Source organism: Nylanderia fulva, unplaced genomic scaffold, assembly GCF_048542155.1.
Source record: "Nylanderia fulva isolate GAGA-0341 unplaced genomic scaffold, ASM4854215v1 Scaffold914, whole genome shotgun sequence".
Lineage (NCBI taxonomy): Eukaryota > Metazoa > Arthropoda > Insecta > Hymenoptera > Formicidae > Nylanderia > Nylanderia fulva.
In genome coordinates, this window is record NW_028191042.1 from 1 (window position 1) to 25148 (window position 25148).

Below are 25148 nucleotides of genomic sequence, written 5' to 3' on the forward strand. Positions count from 1 at the left end.
CAATTAGGAGCACGCTCTATTTGCCTCACCTTCGAAGGTGGTGCATTTGGGGCTATTTTATCGCGCATGCGTGTGAAGCTTGTACTGTAAACAGTATCCACTGCTCAAGAGTCGGGTAGTCCAATAACCTCGCTTTTATTATTCGGCTACGCCGTTACTGTCTTGATATTTCACAATGGAAACTTCTTTTAAGTATTCAGGTAAGAATTTTATATATGATGCTGATTACTTAAATACTCATAATACTTTTTATATTTTTACTTAATTAACTAATAAAATAAATTCTAAGAGATAGATTAAATGATTTTATTCTAAGATAATTTAAATTGCATAAATATTGTACTATATTAATAGTTTTATTTTTCAGCTGTGAAACCTAAACTGGTATCATTAAAATTAATTAAGCCTCCCCAGACTTTTGCGTGTACTTCTGTTGTAACTGCTACAAAAAACTCGACACAGTTCCTAACCACAACTGCGCCTTTGGATTCTGTACTGAATAAAATAAGTTTTTCTACAATTCAACCTCAGACTATAATCCACGAGAGTCCTTCTGTTACAGTTCCTGTAACAAGCTCTATGCAGTACACACCTACAACTTTGTCTTCACTAGACTCTTCAATTGTGAATGCTTTACTAAATAAAGCAGGTCCTTCTGAAATTCAGCCTCAGATTAAAGTCCATGAGAGTTCTTCTGTTACGATTCCTGTAACAAGCTTTATGCAGCACACGCCTACAATTGTGTCTTCATTGGACTCTTCAATTATAGACTCAGATAATGAAAAAGAGAATACTTCTGGTGTCAATAATGATGGCTATTTTATTTATGACTATAAAACCATAATGTTGTTTTTCACAGAGTATGAACAGCATGAAAAAAAATTCCAGAAAAGAAAATATCAAAGTAAAGAGGCTATGTTTCAAGCGATAGCAGAATCCTTCCAAGAAAGAGGTTATGTGAATGCTACTAAAAATCACATGAAAAATAAATTTAAATTGTTGAAGAAGAAATGGGATAAACATATCAAACAGACCATGGGAAAAAATAGTTCTGGAAAAAGCACTAAACCTCTTCCATTTAAAGAGTAAGTTCTATCTTGTGTTTTCTGTATATAATTATATATATGATATTTTTGAATTAAACATTATAATTAATAGTTCAGTCGATTTGTTTCATATTTTTATTTTGTCATTCTTACAATATTCTGTTTTTATTAAGTAGTTAGTATTATATTTAGTATTTAATAAGTAAGTAATAGAATACATATGTATCTTTACAGTGAAATGATAAACTTATTTAGAAAAAGTCACAGTGGAGTGCCATCTTTTGTAGCTGGCCGCAATGGAATGGTTTCTCAAGAAGACATTTTGCAAAAAGTGGTCAGTCAACATTTGTCTCAGTGAGTAATCATCTCCTTAAAATGTTTTTTAATTCATTTCTAGATATATTTTTAGATATAATTTAAAATGTTTTCTATTATAGGAATGTAAATGAAGAACAATCTTCTATTGCACTAGACTCGCCACCTTCGACACCATCTGCAGTTAACAGTCAATCTCAATCAGTAATAGGTAGCAGCAAATCGTCCATGACGGATAGCAGTTGCTCATCTTTAATAAATACAAAAGCAAAAGTACGAGATGGCAAATTGGCGCATACTCTACAATCTTTTAAGGAATCCATCTGTGCTGTGCTACAAAGAGAAAGTGATGCCAAACAAGAAACACGTACAAAATACCTGACGGAGCTTAAAAAATGTAATGAATTACAAATAGAACAATTACAATTGCAAAAAGAACGAAATAGTATCTTACAAAGGCAACTTAAGATACTAGAGAGAATAGAAAGTAAAAAATACTCAACACAAGAATTATCAGACGAAGAAGATTATAAAGATATAATAAGACTGAAGGTTTACTAAATTATATGTATACATAAGACATTCATAAAGTTTGTTCCTTTGCCTACTTAAAGGAGAAAATGTAGTAAAACACATTTATTAATCTTTTCTACATATAAATTCTGCGAAATTACACATTTTTCCTGACAAGATCTGTCAGATATAGTAATTATAAAAATAGACACATTGTCTTTTAAAAAATGTTAATAAGATATTATTACAAATTTATAAAATTTATGAACAGTTTATTAAGTTTAATTTTAATTTTGTTAAAAGACAAGTGTGTTGGTTTTTACAATAATTATATCTTAATTAGATCTAATAATTAGATCTTTCATCATTGGGAAAAATGTGTAACTCTACAGGATTCAAAGGTAAAAAAAAGCTAATAAATGTACACATTTTCAATCACTTCATTTTTTACTTTATAACCAAAGTTACAAACTTTATGAACATTTCACGTAAATGAAGTTATATGTATTTAAAATTTATATAATTTTGTTAATTTTATTTAAAATTTTTATTTCAAGTTGAAATAACTTTTATTTTATTAAAGTTTATTTTAGTTTTTTATTTATTTATTTTCTGTTATTTTGATAAACAGCGTGACAAAGCTGTATCAAGCTCTGCAAGAGAGGAAAGCTACATTTACTTATTGAGTTCTTTTAGTTGAAAAAAGCTGCATTTATTTATTGAGTTTTTTTAATTGGGAAAAGCTGCATTTACTTATCGAGTTTTTTTTTACATAATAAAGCAGCATTATTTACTTGCAGTCAAGCGTACAAAACGTGATTGAAAATCAAAACTGTCATTTCTTGTTCAATTTACATTTTTTTGTTAATTATCGATAAAAAATCATAATAAAATATATATTTGCATTATGCAGTTATATTTCTCTATTTGTATGAAAAATAGGCGTATATGACAATAAAAGACTGATGTATGGATAAATTTTTAACAAAATTGTTTTATTTGTTGTCTTACATATTACATAAGAATTTATTTTATAAAATTTAATATCAAACTTTAATAATTTTTAATTAAAATGAGCTGAATAGAAGATATATAATCGTAATATTCATAATTATTAATAAATGAAATATATTTGTGTAATCGTTATGGTTATAATCGTTATAATCTTGAAACTATAATTGTACATTGTTTCCTAATTTTTATAACTAAAAAAACATAAATATTTGAAAGCACTTTGATAGTTTTGTACATTAAATACATATCATACATATTTTTAATTGAACGACACAGATTGATACAATGCAGTATGTGATATGTCGACGTTGACAACGACACGATATCGATATTTAAAAAAATAATAAACATAATATTTAAATATTAATATTAGAACATAATATTTAAACAAATTTATTTGGATACTCTTATTCAAATCATCGTTGAAACAGTTGTCTACATAATTCGTCTCTGAGATCGCGACCATGTCGATCATCATCCGGATCTTCATTTCTATCTGCTGCTGGGACATTATGTAACAATACCTGCGCATTTATATCAGCATGGTTGTCGACTTCAGGTTCTTCCATGTGTTTCAAATCATCCAAGTCAGCCAAATTGTGAAGAACGCAGCAAGCGAAGATGAATTTGACGATAAATTGCATATTCCTCAACTTGAGGAAATATAACTGTCTGTGTTCGCGAACGCGCTGCGTGAACAAAGGATCGCGCTGCACAAAGGCTGAGTCACTTTTTTGTAAAACAAAGACTTTAATAATATCACACACGTATTGACAAAATACTATAACAACTTATTACAAAACCTTAATTATCTTTACAGTGAAATCGGAATCAAAAATCAAAGTGCGGAATAGCGGCGGTCGTCAACGAATTTTGCGGTTTATCTGATAAGCGGTTTGCGATATGTTTTCACGACGGAAAAGCGATAAAGCTGGCAAGCGGGGTGAGAGCTCCTCATTTATAATTTCCGGAGCGGAGCCCACCTTCGTGTGACGCGCCAATAATTTTGCGTCTTTTTAAAGTTGCGCGAGGTGACCTGAGCGTATTACGCGTAATTGGCCGCTGTCAAATTTGACAGAACAACGGCTGTTAGAAAGCATGCGCGAGCTGGCAATCACGATGATTATTGGCGAAACGAGGCGCCCGTGAGAAGCCGCGCATGCTCAAGAAAATATAATTATTCGGCGGAACGGTTGCGACACCGTTAATTGTTTATATTTCGAGCGTGTTTTTATACGACAGGATAATTTGTGTCGCGATATGTTTTCCAGAAAAAAACATATAAAAAACGATATGCCTGTTGACTTGCGATCGGAAGCGAATATTCTAGAATATTCCATTTAAAAATATAATATTTTATTACACAAGTAGTTTTCTATTATGCGTTTCAAACATTCCCGCCCGCCTTGTCGCACAGTGACAACATATTGTTGTATTTCGGTCGCGGAATCGCAAGTCGATAGTGATCGATGGTGGGGCAGGCGCGCCGGCGCGGCGAGGTTCACGTGATGATCGCGTGTAAAGTGAATCGATCAGCTGAGCCGCGGAAACACGTGGTGATCACGTGTTGCGAATCGATCAGCTGAAACGGCGAAAGTATGTGGCAGATGTGAACGGCGAGTGACCGATGCAGTGAGCGGTGAAAACGAGACAAGTGTTATAGTGAGGTGGTGAGTGAAATGAGTGAAGCGTGACAGTTGATATGGTGCATGACGTGATGATCGTGTAGTGAGTGATGCTATGCGTCAACGTGCGGTGTAGGAACGTCGTTCACGCCCGGAAGAAACACGAGCTTGACGAGTGGGCGCACGAGCTCGGACGTGGCCGTTCGGATCGTCACTACGCGTGTAACTCCATCGTCCCCGGGATGCAAACGCGATATGCGAGCGAGGGGCCATCGGTTCGGGGGGGTGATCTCGGAGCGAACGAGGCAGAGATCGCCGACGTGGGGTGCAGGTGCATCCTTGAGCCACTTGGTGCGTGGGGCGAGTCCGTGCATGTATTCGGATGACCATCGCTGCCAGAAGTGATCCCTCATCCGCTGCAGATGACGCCAACGTGACAAGGTGGACACCGTCTGCTCTGTCAATGACGGTTCTGACAAGGCGAGGAGCGGTGTCCCGATGAGGAAGTGACCGGGGGTCAGCGCCGAAACGTCCTCTGGATCATCTGAGAGTGCCTGCAACGGACGTGAGTTAAGACAGGCTTCAATTTGTGCAAGGAGTGTGCTCAACTCCTCGAACGTGAGGGTGGTCGCGCCGATCACCCGACGGAGGTGGAACTTGGTCGACTTTACGGCGGCCTCCCATAAACCACCAAAATGCGGGGCCGCTGGCGGGTTGAAGTGCCAGCGGATTCCTTGAGCGGTGGCGGCAAGGATGACACTTTGACCTTCGGCTGTCGCTGCGTTGAAGAGACCTCGCAGCGTCCGATCTGCTCCGATGAAAGTCGTGCCACAGTCGCTGTAGATCTCAGCACACAGGCCCCTGCGGGAGACGAAGCGGCGCAGAGCGGCGATGAAGGCCTCCGAGGTGTAGTCTGAGACGACTTCTAAGTGAACGGCCTTTGACCAGAAGCAGACGAAGACTGCGATGTACCCCTTGTGCGCACGGTGTCCACGCCCCTTGCTGGTTCGGAGGAGGATTGGTCCCGCGTAGTCCAAGCCGGTGCTGAGGAACGGTCGAGTTGGCGTTACTCGCTCCCGAGGAAGGTTACCCATCGGAGGCTGTGGTGTGGCGGCGCGCCATCGAGTGCAGGTTATGCATCGGTGTAGCTGCTGTTTGACGGTAGTCCTTCCTCGAGGCACCCAGAAGCGCAGGCGGAGCAGGCCGAGAGTCAGTTGCACACCTCCGTGCAGCGTCCGTCGGTGGCAGGAATCGATCACCAGCCGAGTCAACCATGATGCCGCCGGGATGATCATTGGATGTTTCTCGTCGAGTGGTAGCTGAGCATGTTTGAGACGTCCTCCGACGCGCAGCACGCCTTGATCATCGAGGACCGGACTCAACATCGCTAGGTGGCTTCGTGGTGGGCTAGTGCGTCCAGCAGAAGCCGCAGCTACGTCCGTAGGAAAGTGGAGCGCCTGCACCACTCGCAGCCATCGAAATAAGGCGACGTCCAGCTCGTCCGGATGCAATAGACGGCCAGGTATGGCGTCACGTCTCGCCTTATTGAGCCATCGCCGACACCATGCCGTAACCCGCAGCAGCCTGTGCAGCGTTGGAAATCGGAGGAGGAGGTCAGGTTCTGCCGAGACCGGTGCCTTGATTACCAGACCGGTGGCTCGCTGCTCCGGGAGGTCATCCTCTGGGACGTCGATGTTTGAACCCGGCCATGCAGTCTCGTCTCCTGAGAGCCAGGTAGGTCCTGTCCACCACAACTCATGATTGATTAATTCAGCAGGAGTAACACCGCGCGATGCGCAATCTGCAGGATTCTCTCGTCCAGCGACGTGTCTCCATTGAGCGTCTGGAAGCAGGGTCTGGATCTGAGATACTCGGTTGGCGACGAAGGTTTTCCAACGAGTGCTGTGTCCGCGGATCCAATGAAGTGTGACCCTTGAATCTGACCACAGATGCACCGGCGTCGTTGTCAAACCGAGAGTAGCGCGCACGTGGAGCATGAGCGTGGTAAGTAGAGCTGCTGCACAGAGTTCCAAGCGAGGTAACGACACCTGCTTGACAGGCGCGACCTTCGATTTTGCCATCAATAGGTTGATTGACGTTTTTTCTGTTGCAGCGTTGCGGATGTACACCACGGCGGCGTATCCTCGCTCTGAAGCGTCGGCAAACCCATGGAGCTGCAGTTGCGAATGGTCGTCCCCGGTGTTGAGCCAGCGAGTTACACGAATGTTATCCAATAGAGGAAGCTGATCCAACAACTGCCTCCAGCGGTGTGCGTCCTGATCAGGCAGCGGAGAGTCCCAATCCAGCCGTTGAAGCCACGTCGTCTGGATCAGGATTTTGGCTCTGATGACGACAGGCGCGAGCCAACCCATCGGATCAAAGAGCCGAGCCGTTTCGGCTAGAACTCGTCGCTTTGTGAGATCAGTGACTGGACGTGGACGAATTGAGAAGGAGAACCAATCGCCTTGAGGATGCCATCGGAGGCCCAGGGTAGCGTGACTCTCTTCTTCCCATGAGTGCGGCCCACGTTGCAGCTGATGTTCTGGTGGAATTCCTGTGAGCACCTGAGGATCGTTGGCGGCCCACTTTCTCAAAGGAAATCCGCCCGCCGTGCAAAGACTCCGTAGTTCCTGCTGAAGGTCGATAGCATCTTCCAAGCTATCGGCGCCGGTGACCACGTCGTCGACGTAGCAGTCGTGTCGCAGTGCCTTGACTCCGCGTGGATATCGTGCCTCTTCGTCTGCTGCGAGTTGATGAAGAGTCCTGATGGCGAGGAAGGGTGCACACGCTAGCCCATAGGTCACGGTCCTCAGCTCGTACTCGTGGACGTCGTCAGAGCTGTTGTGGCGCCACAGGATAGTTTGCAGGCGACAGTCCTCCGGATGCACGAGGATTTGTCGGTACATTTTCTCGATGTCCGTGACGAGCACGAACCGATGCCAACGCCAACGAAGTAGGACGTCAGCGAGTGCTGGCAAGAGATTGGCTCCAGTGAGGAGGTGTGCGTTCAGCGACTCTCCGGACCGTGTGCGCTGGGAGCCGTTAAACACGACCCTGAGCTTCGTGGTCGTGCTTGACTCCTTGAGGACCCCGTGATGCGGTAAGTAACACCTGGGGCTGCCAGTTGTTGTAATTGTGCTAACCTTCTCCATATGTTGTAGGTTCCCGTATTCCTCCATGAAGTCTAGATAGAGGTCACCGAAACGACGATCTCGTGCTCCTTTCCGCTCCATGGCATCCAGTAGGCGTTCAGCAGGTCGACGAGTCTCGCTGAGCGATGTCGGCGGCGGTGAAGTAAATGGCAGCCTCACCATGTATCGTCCACTGGACGTGCGTGTGACCGTGCGCACGTAGATGTCCTCGCATCTGGCTTCATCGGCGGTAAGCGGTGTCCCAGCCACTGGCTCGTGTTCCTGCTCCCAGAAGCGTCGAACCATGTCAGCGAGGTCGTGGTCTGCGGTGCACTGGAACGTGCTGCGATGTCCTTCGGTTGCTGCTGCATCGTAGCCCCCGGACAGGATCCATCCTAAGCTCGTCTGTTGGGCGATCGGCATCCGTGATCCGCCCTTGCGAAGACCTTCCTCGAGGATCAATGCGTAAACTTCTGCTCCAAGAAGTAACTCCGCAGGATCGTCGTCCAGGAAGCGCGGGTCGGCCAGTCGAAGTCCTTGGATGTGAGGCCAGCTACGATCTTCGCGTTGAGAGGTGCCTTGCTGCAATGAGATGCGAGGCAGCACAAAAGCAACCACGCGGAGCTCGACATTGGTCACGTCAGATGTGATGTCTAGCGTGACCTTGCCACGCGCTGATCCAGAGCGAGTCCCTCCGATGCCAAAGATGGACAGATCTGTTGAAGCTCGAGGCAGCCGAAGACGCTGAGCCAGTGCCTCAGAGATGATGGACACCTCGGAGCACTGGTCTATCAAGACTCGAACCTCGTGTGGTGATCCGTAGCGATCAGCGATCTTGACGCGAGCGGTTGCGAGGAGGACGGCCTTGTGTGTTTCAGTTTGCCGTGCCGTGGCCAGTGTGGTGGCAAGTGAAGTGGCCTCAGCAGATGGTGTTGATGTGGCTGCCCCGTGCAGCATGGTGTGGTGTCGCGCGTTGCACGTGAGGCAGTTCCTTTTTGACTGACACCGTGCTAGGAAATGATTGCCTAGGCAGTTGAAGCACAGTCGGTTGGCCTCCACGAACGTTTTCCGCTCAACCGCGGTCTTGGCCTTGAAGCCCTTGCACGTCATCAGTGTATGGTTTTCACGGCACAGTACACACTGAGGTGAATCTGTGCCTTGGTGCTTCGTGACGTGCGCTTTGACGAATCGTGATGTCTCTCCAGATCCCTTTGTGACACTCCTCGGTCGTGCGGCGTTGAGTGTCAAGATCCGTCGACTAATGAAGTCGAGAAGTGCCTCGTTCCGTGGTGGTTCGGTGGGGTCTGAAGTGGTTGACTCCCATTCGAGACGAGTGCGTGCGTCGAACAATTCGACGACCATGTGGTTGAACAGATCCATCCCGTGCGAGTTGATAGGACGTCCGATGCTCTCCTGTGCGTTGACTGCGGCGGTGACAGCGTTGTGAATGCGGCTCAGCTCCTCGGCGGTATCTCCCTTCATCTTTGGCACGGCGGTAAACGTGGCAAAGTTGGAGCGGATCAACTCTCTTTTGTTATTGTAGTGCTTGTCCAAGATTGCCCAAGCGCGATCGTAGTTGTCACTCGTGACAGGTAGTGACTTTATCAACTTTTCAGCCGGACCTGTCAGACACGAGCGGAGGTGATGAAGGCGCTCAATGTTCGAGATTGAATTGCTGCTCACGACTGACAGGAAGAGATCGCGAAAGGATGGCCAGTCAGCGTAGGCGCCAGAGAACGGCGGCAACTTGATGCGCGGCAGCGAAGACTTTGATGCGACGTCGACGGATGGAGACACGTTCGGCTTCCGAAAATGTTCGGTATAACTATCTAAAGTACTGCGTTGTGCAACGTACAGATTTTCCGTATCGCCATGTAACTCCGACTTGTAGTAATCGCTCTCGCAAAATTTTTCTTTCAGAGCCGCTCGAATGAGATCATGCTGTGTCTCGAATTTCGTCCACAGCTGATCTAAGATTCTGGTGCGTGTGGATACGGCACTGGCGGTGATGTTGGTGGTGCCCAGCTTCTTCAAATATTCCACGGAACGTGAAATGCGGACCTGGATCTCACGTTGACAGTCGATCAACGTGTTCACATCCATGGTGAACTAAGAGCGCCCACGAACTACACGAAGTCACGTTCACAAACTTGCGGGTGCCGGCGAGAAGTATCCGGCTCGAAGGACCAGAAATATGTTCGCGAACGCGCTGCGTGAACAAAGGATCGCGCTGCACAAAGGCTGAGTCACTTTTTTGTAAAACAAAGACTTTAATAATATCACACACGTATTGACAAAATACTATAACAACTTATTACAAAACCTTAATTATCTTTACAGTGAAATCGGAATCAAAAATCAAAGTGCGGAATAGCGGCGGTCGTCAACGAATTTTGCGGTTTATCTGATAAGCGGTTTGCGATATGTTTTCACGACGGAAAAGCGATAAAGCTGGCAAGCGGGGTGAGAGCTCCTCATTTATAATTTCCGGAGCGGAGCCCACCTTCGTGTGACGCGCCAATAATTTTGCGTCTTTTTAAAGTTGCGCGAGGTGACCTGAGCGTATTACGCGTAATTGGCCGCTGTCAAATTTGACAGAACAACGGCTGTTAGAAAGCATGCGCGAGCTGGCAATCACGATGATTATTGGCGAAACGAGGCGCCCGTGAGAAGCCGCGCATGCTCAAGAAAATATAATTATTCGGCGGAACGGTTGCGACACCGTTAATTGTTTATATTTCGAGCGTGTTTTTATACGACAGGATAATTTGTGTCGCGATATGTTTTCCAGAAAAAAACATATAAAAAACGATATGCCTGTTGACTTGCGATCGGAAGCGAATATTCTAGAATATTCCATTTAAAAATATAATATTTTATTACACAAGTAGTTTTCTATTATGCGTTTCAAACAGTCTGAAACGTTGTTTCAGTATTCCAAATCCATGCTCAACTGAAATTCTGCATTGACTGTGTATACGATTAAAATTTCTTTGGGCCTGTGTCAAATGTCCATTATCCCGATATGGAGTAATTAATTGGAGAAGGCATGGATATGCAGCATCTCCAAGAAGTATGCTTCCATCTAAAATAAAAGCATGTATATTTAAAATTAACAGCTAAGGCTAAGGCTGCTTTTTGATATTCATTCTGCTAGTTGAAAATCTATATTTTATATTATGTACTACAGATTTATAATACTGGCAGTAAATATCAAAACGTAGCCTATGAAAACATTTACAGTGAAGTATATATTTTAATCATAAATCTTACAGATATGGCAATGCATAGTCAACCACATCTACATACATAGAAATATTGAAAAATGTTTCTTTTTTTAATCTCCTCCGGACTTTCGAATACAGAAACTGTTGACGCATGTCATAAATTTGTATAATCAATAGACTCTTATATTAATCGCTCGTATATCAACGGAAAGGTTTGATCGTTCGAAAAGACACACGACAACATTATCGACCTTGTTCACCATCCCATGTGATAAGAGTCACGCTGTCACGTGTACATTTTATTTACTCCTATTCTTTCGTCGCTCCGATTCGCCGAAACAAACATCCGATCCCGAGAAAGAGAGGATTCCGTGACGAAAACTCGGAACGCTCCCGAAAACCGAGAATCAGATCTCTGCGAACCGTGCTATCGATCAGCTGCAAATACAAGTAAACATATGTTCGTTGCTATAATCACTTTCCTCTCGGAGCGAGCCTTCACGAGGCTGTACAAGCCACCAGTCGATCAACAATAATTTGAATTAGAGCGACGCCGTCGCGCCTACTAATATCGACAACATTTTTTGGTCCTTCGAGCCGGATCGCTAACGAGAGAAGACGACAAGTCGTGAAGTACATCATCCAATTACATTTTGGCTGACTTTGATCACGACCTACGTTGTTTAACGCAGCAGCCGCCATTCTAATAATGGCTACCACCGCAAAGCTTTTGGAGCAACAGCTCGACCTTGTTAGATCGGTTGCAAATGCCGTATCTAATTTCAATAAACTCGGCCACGCCAAGATGACGTCCACCGTGGCTGCAAACCGGATGGAACGCGTCAAGGAACAGTTCCGCTGAAAAATCTAAAACGTCCCGTCGATACGTGGGACGATGTTCTCGTGTTCCTCGTTTCGCAAAAACTCGACAAAGCTTCGAGAAAAGCGTGGGAATTAAAAATGAGCGAATCGCAAAATTTACCGTCCTATTCTCAACTCGACAAATTTTTAGAGTCTCGCATTCGCGCGTTCGAAGTTATCGCCCCGACGAAAAACATCGAGTCAGCCGAGACTACCTCGTCAAAAATTAAATCGGCCAAATCCGTAGCATCACATACAACGGCCGTGAAGTTCGAATGCCCGGTCTGTAAGGGCCATCATCGTTTATTTCAATGTACACAATTTGCCGCTTATACGCCGGAGCGCCGTTTCGAATTTATTAAATCGAACCGCCGTTGTTATAATTGTTTCGCGGCAAACCATGCGTTAAAGGATTGCACCAACAAGCATCGTTGTCGAGAATGTAAGCAAAAGCATCACACTCTCCTTCACCTTGGAAACCACGCAAAGTTACTGTATGCTGAATCGTCACATTCAAAAGAAGAGACGAAAAAAGACCAAGACAAAAACGTTGTCGCTCTTACCCTAACACGTTCAATGCCAGCTATTCCCGCCGTTCTGCTCGCTACAGCGCGCGTCCGCGTACATTCCGCGCACGGTCGCTTCATTCCCGCTCGCGCGCTTATCGATCCAGGATCGGCTGTGACACTCATTACGGAGAATCTTGCGCAATTACTCCGTCTTCCTCGAGTAAAGCAAAATTTAAGCGCTACTGGCGTTGGTCAAACAAAAACTTCCGCACGCTACGCAACAAATATTAAAATTAGTCCCGTAAAAAGTAACAATCCCGCGTATTCGACGACGGCTTTAATATTGTGATTCGCTCGCGGAATACGTGCCACCTCCCGTTGCGTCTCACACTAAGTGGACGCACCTCGACGCCCTCGAATTAGCCGATCCTGATTTCCTGAGTCCTACGCCAATCGATATAATAATTGGAGCCGATATGTATGGAAATATTTATCGCGACGGTTCACACAAGGGAACACCACACGAACCGTTCGCGCAGAATACTGCGTTCGGCTGGATTCTCTCGGGTCCTACCGTCGAAACCTGCCCCCGCAATTCCGTACCCGCATATCATACTAACATTTCACCTAATCTTGAGCATACCTTAAAACAGTTCTGGGAACTCGAAGATATCCCAGCCCGCGTTCATCCGAGTCCGGAAGACACCCAATGTGAGGAGCATTTTGTGACGACTCACTACCGCACCATGGAAGGACGCTACGTCGTGCGTTTTCCCTTTAGAAATGGCCCGCCTCGCGACCTTGGAGACTCTCGATTCGCCGCGTTGAAGAGTCTCGAACGGCTCGAACGTCGTTTTCGAACCGACCCATCGTTAGCAACGGAATACACCGCATTCCTTACCGAGTACGCAAACCTAGGTCATATGACTAAGATAAATCCTACCGAATTTCCCGCCCAAGCTCCCGCGTACTACATTCCACACCGTGCCGTGATCCGTGAACATAGCAATACAACCCGACTTCGTGTTGTGTTTAACGCGTCGTGCAACATCGCCACCGGCAAATCATTAAATAGCGCTCTTCATGTAGGAGCAAAATTGCAAACCGATCTAGTAGCGGTCGTCCTCCAATGGCGACAACCTCGATTTGCACTATCAGCGGACTTTAGTACACCCTCTCGATACGAAGTATCAATGCCTCTTATGGCGATCGTCTCCGACGGCTCAGGTCGACGAATACCGACTTCTTACCGTCACTTATGGCACCGCCGCTGCCCCATTCTTGGCCTTGCGAGTCTTACGGCAATTAGCCGAGGACGAAGGCTCACAGTTTCCTCTCGCGGTACCGGTTCTATTACAGCAAACGTACGTCGACGACTGTACTTTCGGCGCCGACGACCTTAAAACTGCCAAACAAACACGAGATCAGTTAATTTCGTTGCTATCTCAAGGCTGTTTTCGTTTGCGTAAGTGGGCGAGCAATTGCCCTACGCTCCTTGAAGATCTCGATCCTTCCGACCATGGACTCGCAACCAACAAAGATTTGCACGATCACGATTCCATTAAAATTCTCGGAGTTACCTGGAAACCGGAACACGATATCTTCACCTTTCAAGTTTCGAATTTAATAACAGTCGCGAAAACTAAGCGCGGAATATTATCAGTCATCGCGCAACTCTTCGACCCACTCGGGTGGGTAGCTCCCGTTATCGTAACCGCGAAAATTTTCCTGCAGCATCTCTGGTTGACGAAGTCTGATTGGGATGACGAGCTTCCCGCCGAGATGTTGCGCGAATGGAAAACATTTCAATTGACGTTGCTTCTCCTTGAGCAGTTAACTATTCCGCGCTGGACGCAGTATCATCCGAACAACAGAATTGAATTACACGGATTCGCAGACGCCTCCACGCGAGCGTATGCGGCAGCGCTTTACCTCCGTGTCATTTCGGGCGACGGTTGCATTACCAATACTCTGATCCTCGCTAAGTCTAAAGTCGCGCCGCTCAAAACCATTAGCGTCCCGCGTTTGGAGCTTTGCGCTGCGCTCCTACTAGCACAACTCATAGATTTCGCTCGTTCTGCTCTTCACCTTCCCGATATCGATTATTGGTGTTGAAGCGTTTCCATAGTCGTCCTCGCTTGGATACGTCAAAGTCCCTCGCGGTGGAAGACGTTTGTCGCGAATAGAGTCTCAAAAATGCAACAGCTTCTTCCCAATGGAAAATGGAATCACGTGCCCACGCACGGCAACCCCGCAGATTGCGCATCTCGCGGTACCGACCCTGCCTCTCTTATTAATCACCAACTTTGGTGGCACGGCCCACCATGGTTATCACATTCGTTCAATCAATGGCCAGTCATATCCGACATGCCGGCAACGCATAGTGAATTACGCGATTCAAAAGCTTGCGCGACATGCTCGGTAAACCATTGGGAGCTTGAATCCCGATTTTTCTCGTGGCCGAAATTACTGCGCGTCACCGCGTATATCCTTCGTTTCGTTCGCAACGCTCGTACCCAGACGAAAACACAATGCGATGCCTCTCACTCGCACCCGCATGCTCTCCGGTCCGATGAGCTGGTCGCCGCTCATAATTTTTGGATTCGACGGATTCAACTCAATCTATTTGCTGACGACATAGCTCGCCTAAAACAACTACGTTGCGTCTCAAAAACTAGTCCATTTGCTTCGCTTTCTCCTTACATAGACAGAGACAGCTTGTTACGCGTTCGAGGCCGATTAAAGCACGCAAGCCTTTCAGATGACGCTAAACATCCGCTAATTTTAAAATCACATCCATTGGTCCACCTCCTTATTAAACAGATTCATGTTGCGGCCCTACACGCCGGTCCGCAACTCACACTCACGCTCCTGCGACAACAGTATTGGCTAATTCGCGCTCGCGCCACTGTGCGTACCGTCCTCTACCAATGTATTGTGTGCACACGGGAGAATGCACGCGTGCCCGAACAGCTTATGGGCGACCTGCCGGATTTCCGCGTGAACCCGACTTCACGCGCCTTTAATCATACCGGCGTCGATTACGCGGGTCCGTTACTAGTGCGTACGACTAAAGGTCGTGGTCATAAAGCCCAGAAGATTTGCCAATATTTTGTGGAAGTATGAACTTATTACATTCATAATTAATTACTGTATTTTAATCAAATATTTTTATATTTCTTATTCAATTCGGTTAAAATCGTAAATATTTTGTAGATATGAACTGGTAATTATCTATAGTTTCTGTTATCGATATCAGTAGGCGCGACGGCGTCGCTCTAATTCAAATTATTGTTGATCGACTGGTGGCTTGTACAGCCTCGTAAAGGCTCGCTCCGAGAGGAAAGTGATTACAGCAACGAACATATGTTTACTTGTATTTGCAGCTGATCGATAGCACGGTTCGCAGAGATCTGATTCTCGGTTTTCGGGAGCGTTCCGAGTTTTCGTCACGGAATCCCCTCTTTCTCGGGATCGGATGTTTGTTTCGGCGAATCGGAGCGACGAAAGAATAGGAATAAATAAAATGTACACGTGACAGCGTGACTCTTATCACATGGGATGGTGAACAAGGTCGATAATGTTGTCGTGTGTCGGTTCGAACGATCAAACCTTTCCGTTGATATACAAGCGATTAATATAAGAGTCTATTGATTATACAAATTTATGATATGCGTCAACATACCGTCCGCCTCGAATGTGATTGACATTCGATATGAATACAATATTTGCGGTCAATGAAATTTAACGTAAATTTACAATATTCAATCGGACAGTTACAATCCAATGCCGCCCACCATGGCGGAATGATGTTCGCTATCATTGTTGATGTCGACCGGAAGAAAACAAAGTTTTGTAATGGGGCGCTTGAACTCGGATTCAGCCGTTTTAACAGTAACGACTCGAACGAGCCGATCGCTGCCTGGATGGCATTTAACTATACGCCCAAGCTTCCATCGACTTGGAGGGGCAAGTGGATCGCGAAGTAAGACTAATCTACCGGGTGTGGCTAGAGTTTGTACAGAACGCCATTTAGGGCGTTGTTGTAAGGTATTCAAATACGTATCTTTCCATGCCTTCCAGACGCGTTCGCTTAATTGCTGCACTAGTTGCCAGCGAGATAAACGATTTTCGGCGAGTTCGAGTAAGCTCGGCTCCGGGATCGAGCTTAAGGATGCGCCGATCAAAAAATGACCCGGAGTCAGAGCGGTATAATCGTCTAAAGCGTCGGACACGGAAGCGATGGGACGAGAATTTAAGAAAAGTTCGATACGGCATAGTAATGTGGTTATCTCTTCGAACGTTAAGGTGTGCGTTCCAATAGCGCGTTTAATGTGATGTTTCACAGAGCGTACGGCAGCCTCCCATAGGCCTCCGAATTGCGGCGCAGCGGGAGGTATAAAATGCCATGCAGTATTTTCTTGAGCTATGTAATTTTGAAATGCTGGATCACGCGTGGCTGCATGGAAGGAGGCCGTAAGCTCTTGATCGGCACCTTGAAACGTGGTACCGTGATCGGAGTACATTGCATGCGGAATGCCACGACGTGCGGTAAAACGATGATACGCGGCAAGAAACGACGCGGTAGTATAATCCGATACTGCGTCTAGGTGCAGTGCTTTCGTGGTCATGCATACAAAAATTGCGAGGTAAGCTTTTTGGGCTTTATGACCATGACCTTTAGTCGTACGTTAAGGTGTGCACTAGTAACGGACCCGCGTAATCGACGCCGGTATGATTAAAGGCGCGTGAAGTCGGGTTCACGCGGAAATCCGGCAGGTCGCCCATAAGCTGTTCGGGCACGCGTGCATTCTCCCGTGTGCACACAATACATTGGTAGAGGACGGTACGCACAGTGGCGCAAGCGCGAATTAGCCAATACTGTTGTCGCAGGAGCGTGAGTGTGAGTTGCGGACCGGCGTGTAGGGCCGCAACATGAATCTGTTTGATAAGGAGGTGGACCAATGGATGTGATTTTAAAATTAGCGGATGTTTAGCGTCATCTGACAGGCTTGCGTGCTTTAATCGGCCTCGAACGCGTAACAAGCTGTCTCTGTCTATGTAAGGAGAAAGCGAAGCTAATGGACTAGTTTTTGAGACGCAACGTAGTTGTTTTAGGCGAGCTATGTCGTCAGCAAATAGATTGAGTTGAATCCGTCGAATCCAAAAATTATGAGCGGCGACCAGCTCATCGGACCGGAGAGCATGCGGGTGCGAGTGAGAGGCATCGCATTGTGTTTTCGTCTGGGTACGAGCGTTGCGAACGTTATATCACGCATTTTTTGACGCTTTGTTTCAGGATCCTTTTGGTACTGATCACGCACCATCTGAAGTTTTGTTTCAGGATCCTTATGGTATTGTTCACGCACCATCTGACGTTTTGTTTCAGAATCCTTATGGTACTGATCACGCATCATCTGACGTTTTGTTTCAGGATCCTTATGGTACTGATCACGCACCATCTGACGTTTTGTTTCAGGATTCTTATGGTACTGATCACGCACCATCTGACGTTTTGTTTCAGGATCCTTATGGTACTGATCATGCATTATCTGACGTTTTGTTTCAGGATCCTTATGGTACTGATCACGCATTATCTGACGTTTTGTTTCAGGATCCTTATGGTACTGATCACGCATTATCTGACGTTTTGTTGCAGGATTCATAAAATATTTTTCTTTGTGAGAAAAAGCATCTTTTTCGATTCGTTTCGAACGCTGTTCCTCAGTTTCCTTACTACGTGCAAGTCTTTTTCTCAGTGCATCCCTCTCTCGTCTTTTCAATGTCTCCAACGGCAGTAGCGTTAATGGAGCAATTGAATCATAGAGGTACGGAAAATGAGTTATTGTTTGTTTTTCAAACATTGCGGACAAATGAGGTCTTAGCAACGATTGATTATACGTCACGATGCAAGGATTTACGCCAAACAGAATAGATGTAACAATCGCAATTGCCATAGGACCACAATTATAACCGTCACCTTGCGACTGAACTTTAGGAAAAACTATTAGATTGTTTTGACAATCATGAAAGGGAAATAATCTGTCCACAAAAATTCGAATTTCTCCATTCAAATTATGTATATTTGCATTACGACTACCTTCATGAGAATCATATATAATAATAGATTTTGCATCGTAATGGCAAGCAACCCAATGTCCACCACCAAAATCACTGTGCAGTATTTGCAAATGCTTCTTCTTTGAATTATTCAGTGGAACAATCTGATCGGGAAATATTGTCAACCATACAGGTCGAGGTGCATAATCAGAATTGCTCTCGAGTAGCGCATGGAAACTGTCTATCATCGTTTCCGTCAACCATTCTTTGAAAGCCAAAATATTCTTTTCCTTATTGCCATAATGGAACTTGTGACACTGATGATCCATTTTCAGTTGTTTGGGACAGTTTTAGTTATAGATATACGGCGTTTGGGGCAGCCTTCTAGTGATGCAAGTATCAAATAAGATTTTTCTAATTAGACGCCTAGAGCAGGCGAAAGGTCTGAGATATTGCAGACTAAAATGCTACAAAAGCGAATACTGTTAATTTGGATGTGTAATAGACCCAAAACAAAAATACTTTTTCTAATTGTATAGGCGCCACGGGCAAGCCAAAAATCTGCGCTATTACAGACGAAAACGCTATAATAGCGAATAATTTTAGTTTGGATACGTAATAGGCCGAACAAAATTAATTTTTGTAATTGGATGCAGGCGTCTAGGGCAAGCCAAAATTCAGCGCTATTAGCAGCCGATGTTCTAATTCAGCGCTTATGGCAGCTTTTATACAGCGCCTGAGCAGCCGATTAATTTTTTTTTATTTTTCCGGATCTGTAAAATAAAAAAGTTATATAAATACATTATAAATTATTTTAATAAACATATGCAAAGATTCAAAATTATTACACTAATTAAACAATACTTCAGAAACTGCAGTTAAAAAGAAATGAAATTACATCTGTTCATTTTTCTTTTGTATAGTACTTGTAATTCACGTAATCACATTGACACGTCAAAATAGTATTTATTTATTATTATTGTAAATAAATCATCATTGCAGTAGACCTAAAATTTCTTAAAATTAAAAATTATAATCGAAAATTTGAAGTAAATCTAATTTTTTTTATAAATAGAAATATTCTATTTTTTTTTAATTTATCGATTCTTCACTATATATTTGATTCAATAATCTTACCTCAAGATTTTTATGCACAAAATGATGAATACCAATCGAAGTTAAATGCCTATCTTTGTTTTCCCTTTAAACTAAACAACTTTTGTTTGAAATTTTCCTATATACTTTCGAGATATTTAATAAGTACAAAATTTACTTATGAAATAGGTATTTCTGTACAAACAAGATTTATAAATACAGGATTTACTTACACATTAAACAAGAATTTTTAAGAGGCATTGATGATTTATTGATAATAAAACTTCCTACGACATTTAAATAAACTTGTTAAATATGCAAGACGAAAAAATGTTTCAAACAAACACCATAGGATTTGAAGAAAGACAGATGATGCTGATATTCATTTGACCTTGCAGAGATCTTGAAAATTCCTGTTAACGTTAACCCACTAAACATGAAATATACATGCAATGTTTCAAATTGTTTCATTTAGATTTCAAATGATACATTTTACGTATTTGTTTTTGATATAATTCATAAATGTTACAATTAAAATATTTCATCATAGTATATATTAAAAATATTTCAAATGAAATATCTCAATTGATATATATTTAAAACATTCCAAAGTTATCGTTTTAGGTATATTTACAAAATAATAGTAAAATAAATATTTATGTACACGATTAGATAATCGCTTACATAATTTGGAAAATGGCAATCACGTATTACATTCAAATTGTGTTTATTTATTATAAATAAATTATTAGAGAGAAATATTAAAAAATATTGAATAACATAATTAGAATACGTTGTATATAAATATTTATATAAATGGTCTTGTTTTAAAATTGTATTATTATTTAAATGCTTAGAATGTATATATTTTGTTATTATATATTTATTTATATATTTATATTTTTTTTATATTGAAAAGATTCATTTTTCTTTTTCCTTTTTTTAAATTAATAAATTTTATTAAATATTTGTTTGCCAATTAAACAAAAATGTAATCGTACACCAGCAATTACTTTTCAAAATATTATTTTTCTTGTGTGTGAATAGTTTCATATAATATCTGGATTGCAAATATATATTGTTAATAATAATAGTTTTGTTGCATATCTATTATGCATATAATTTGGAAATAATATAATTTAATAATTAAAAATTGCAAACAGAATAATATATTCACATATTTATATTTATTATATTATATCTGCACATATTCATATTGATGAGATAATTGTTTATTATATAAAATCATGTGCGTGATAATTAAATATTTTCTATGCAATCAAATTAATAAGGAATATAATGATTTAACATGATTATATTCTAAATCTGTTGGTGAAAACGTTACGTGCAACAAATATATACAATTTAAGTTATTAAAATTTTATTATTTTTGTAAAATATCATTGACTTTGTAGAATACTTGAAAATATTACAATTCTATTTCTTAATAATAAATTAATTAAATTTAATAAAGGAAATAAAACATTTTATCGTGTTCTGATATTGGACTTATTAACCATAGCGTGTAATTAAATATTATAGGTCTATGCTTATTGTGATAAAGCTCTTTGATTGTTAATGCAAAATTAATACCTAATCAAAACATCACATACCAATGCTCAAGCTCGTATGACAATAAAAACAATGATAAATTATTAAATTAAGGCCATGTGTAACGAGCAATACGATATTATTTTATTATTGAGAAGAAAATTCTTAATTTGAAATAATAATTATACAAACGTTTCGAGCTCTACTTGCTCCTCTTCAGTGCGCAAAAAAATAGTGATAATAAATAACGATAATAAATAAATACATAAAATTCTAATAAAAAATCCGCAATACATAGTCAATATAAGTTATATAGTTGAGTTATAGTTAAAACGCAAAATATATTTACAATGAATTGAGACCATTAAAATAGTTCAACAAAGTAAGAACCCAATTAGAAGCAGAATGATTCGTCCGGTTATTCATAAAATATATTAGAATTATTAATAAAAACTTGGAGTGACACTTATACATTACTCCAAATGAACCACTTATCGTTATTTGACGAAAGTCCCTCGATCTGGCAATGATTATGTTCATCCTCTCCAAATTATTTGATATTTGTTAACTGAATTTAAAGAATTTATTCAATTGTAAAATAGGATTCCACTAATGGGTATGTGAAAAAAAGATTAAAAATTATAAATTAAACTAACTACTAAAATATTGAACCTTTATGCTTACAAATTGTTCCGAATAACTTGAGATGACGATGCTTCTAATTGTTGTTGGCCTTATTGTTAGTACTTGACTGTTGTCTAGTCTTTTAAAAAGTCGAATAAATAGGTGTCAGATCTCACAAAATAAACATTTACATAAGTCTAAAAATTCGATATTTCTTCTAGAATGTCGAAATACGCGTTGTTAAGCAATTCGGTGTCTGTGTTATTATTTATACCATATACCTTTGTTCCTTGATGTGTATCATTTCCGAGATAAGTCTTTTATAATAATTAGATTCAATATCAAGTATTTTAACGTTATCCCAATCAAAAGCATGTTTTTTATCCATAATATGTTCAGAGACCACAGAATGCTTGGAGGAATCAAATTTAATATTATGCATATGCTCTTTTAGTCTAGTGCGTAATTTTCTTTTGGTTTGCCCAACATACGAAGCTTCACAATCCTTACAATTAATTTTGTAGACAACATTATTATTATTGTTATGCACGTTTTTGTCCTTGTGGACTTTAATTAATTTGTTAAGATTATTTAGACAACGGTATCCTACTCTGAAATTTGATTTTTTTATTGTCGATGCTAATGTCTCAGAAATGTTATTAATGTATGGAATGACGAAAAATTTTTTCTTGCTATTATCTTCTGCAATTTCTTTTTTTCTATTGTTGTTAAACTGACCATTGTTTAAAACTCTTCATGGTTACCCTATTCATTTAATCTTTAAAGAAATAAATAAGAGAATAAGAGTTTTAAACAATGGTCAGTTTAACAACAATAGAAAAAAAGAAATTGCAGAAGATAATAGCAAGAAAAAATTTTTCGTCATTCCATACATTAATAACATTTCTGAGACAATAGCATCGACAATAAAAAAATCAGATTTCAGAGTAGGACACCGTTGTCTAAATAATCTTAACAAATTAATTAAAGTCCACAAGGACAAAAACGTGCATAACAATAATAATAATGTTGTCTACAAAATTAATTGTAAGGATTGTGAAGCTTCGTATGTTGGGCAAACCAAAAGAAAATTACGCACTAGACTAAAAGAGCATATGCATAATATTAAATTTGATTCCTCCAAGCATTCTGTGGTCTCTGAACATATTATGGATAAAAAACATGCTTTTGATTGGGGTAACGTTAAAATACTTGATATTGAATCTAATTATTATAAAAGACTTATCTCGGAAATGATACACATCAAGGAACAAAGGCATGGTATAAATAATAACACAGACACCGAATTGCTTAACAACGCGTATTTCGACATTCTAGAAGAAATATCGAATTTTTAGACTTATGTAAATGTTTATTTTGTGAGATCTGACACCTATTTATTCGACTTTTTAAAAGACTAGACAACAGTCAAGTACTAACAATAAGGCCAACAACAATTAGAAGCATCGTCATCTCAAGTTATTTGGAACAATTTGTAAGCATAAAGGTTCAATATTTTAGTAGTTAGTTTAATTTATAATTTTTAATCTTTTTTTCACATACACATTAGTGGAATCCTATTTTACAATTGAATAAATTCTTTAAATTCAGTTAACAAATATCAAATAATTTGGAGAGGATGAACATAATCATTGCCAGATCGAGGGACTTTCGTCAAATAACGATAAGTGGTTCATTTGGAGTAATGTATAAGTGTCACTCCAAGTTTTTATTAATAATTCTAATATATTTTATGAATAACCGGACGAATCATTCTGCTTCTAATTGGGTTCTTACTTTGTTGAACTATTTTAATGGTCTCAATTCATTGTAAATATATTTTGCGTTTTAACTATGACTCAACTATATAACTTATATTGACTATGTATTGCGGATTTTTTATTAGAATTTTATGTATTTATTTATTATCGTTATTTATTATCACTATTTTTTTGCGCACTGAAGAGGAGCAAGTAGAGCTCGAAACGTTTGTATAATTATTATTTCAAATTAAGAATTTTCTTCTCAATAATAAAATAATATCGTATTGCTCGTTACACATGGCCTTAATTTAATAATTTATCATTCTCTTTGATTGTTAATTGACTGAAATATAACCTAAGAGCTTTGGACATTCACATTCCACAGTAATCAAAGAGTTAGGATTATCAATTCTTTAAGGTAACGTATTGATAGTTTGTTCATTACTTATCATAATGCAAATACAATTTGACTTTATCACTTTATAATTATTAAAAATCGTTTTAGAGTGAATCTTATGTAACAAGCTTTTTTTGGTTTTCTTCGGAATTTTTTATAATGAACTCATAAATGTTTTGTATATGTATAAAAAATTTCATTTTAAAAAAGGTAAAAAAAGTTGTTAAGTCCGCGTCAAAAACTATATCTCCAAAATCTTACAGAATCTTAAAACATATCTGAAAAATAATGTATTTAAAATATATAATGACATTAAAAACTTGCAATAACAAAAATATAAACATTAAAGACTTGCGACAAAAAAAATTAATTTAAAAACTTAACATACATATATTATATAACATACATATATATACATATATTACATGAGGTGAGACACGGATGTGATTTATTTATAATAAATAAACGTTATTTGAATGTAATGTATAAAAAGATTGTGAAATAGTTACATGTTTGAACACATAAACGCTATCTAGCTATCCAAAAAAAAAGTGTATTACCACACACACACACACACACACGCGCGCACGCGCACGCACGCACGCACGCACGCACGCACGCACGCACGTATACATTCTTCTTTATAATGCTCAGAATAAAAAATCAGCACATGATCCACATTCTCTCAAAAACCATGAAATATGACACATTTTTCATACATAATTTCCAATATTTTTAAACATAATTAATTGTAACAATAATTTTTGGTATCACTAGTCTAGGTTTCATCACAGTAATAATTTAAAATATGATATTTAGTATTAAGGCAGAAAATCTATAACTTGGCAAAAATAATCTTATTTATTTTATGATCTCCTTCGACAGCGCACTGCTGATTTCACTAAAACATCTGATAGCTATTACATTGACTTTGCAACCATATTTTCTAATTGTATTCCGATTAACTTCTTCACAATTATTTTTATTAATCAGTGTAATTTCTGTAACATGTAATGTTACGAAAATTGTATGTTACTTTGCACTTATTATTATATTAATTTTATAAATATAATTAACTTTTTTATAATTTTTATTATTATTAGCATAAAATACATATTTATAAATATATAATTTTAATATTGATTGATATAATATAAAAAACACTGATGTATACCTTAATTATATATTAAATAATGCAGAACATTACACAAAACATTTTAAAACTATTATAATTATATATAATGAATATTTCAGATTTTTATACGATAATGAATAAAATAGACAAAAATATAAAATAATATCAATTGTGTGTATGTGTGTGTAAAATGAAGACGAGTAATAAGTCATAATGAGTCAATGATCGATATTTATCAATTTGTTGCATATTGAATATCATCCAACTATCCTCTTGAAAAAA

General features: G+C 40.2%; 4 protein-coding genes and 1 long non-coding RNA gene across 5 annotated transcripts; 3 read left to right on the forward strand and 2 right to left on the reverse strand.

The window, feature by feature from the left end:
* The first annotated feature begins 3564 nt into the window (after positions 1–3564).
* LOC146719610 (uncharacterized) lies at positions 3565–4255 on the forward strand. The gene is made up of 2 exons (XR_014926461.1): positions 3565–3624; positions 3709–4255. It is a non-coding gene; the product is annotated as an uncharacterized LOC146719610 (long non-coding RNA).
* A 371-nt stretch (positions 4256–4626) lies between these two features.
* On the reverse strand, positions 4627–9747 carry LOC114930226 (uncharacterized). Its single transcript, XM_085489959.1, has one exon. The coding sequence runs from the start codon at positions 9745–9747 to the stop codon at positions 4627–4629; it is 5121 nt and encodes a 1706-aa protein (XP_085346085.1).
* Positions 9748–12717: 2970 nt separating this feature from the next.
* LOC114930227 (uncharacterized) lies at positions 12718–14356 on the forward strand. The gene is made up of 2 exons (XM_085489960.1): positions 12718–13353; positions 13469–14356. The coding sequence occupies exons 1-2, from the start codon at positions 12718–12720 to the stop codon at positions 14354–14356; spliced, it is 1524 nt and encodes a 507-aa protein (XP_085346086.1).
* An 81-nt stretch (positions 14357–14437) lies between these two features.
* LOC146719611 (uncharacterized) lies at positions 14438–15367 on the forward strand. Its single transcript, XM_085489961.1, has one exon. The coding sequence runs from the start codon at positions 14438–14440 to the stop codon at positions 15365–15367; it is 930 nt and encodes a 309-aa protein (XP_085346087.1).
* Positions 15368–16017: 650 nt separating this feature from the next.
* On the reverse strand, positions 16018–16872 carry LOC114932873 (uncharacterized). The gene has a single exon (XM_029305287.2). It carries the CDS (start codon positions 16870–16872, stop codon positions 16018–16020), a length of 855 nt encoding a protein of 284 aa, XP_029161120.2.
* Between the last annotated feature and the right edge of the window lie 8276 nt (positions 16873–25148).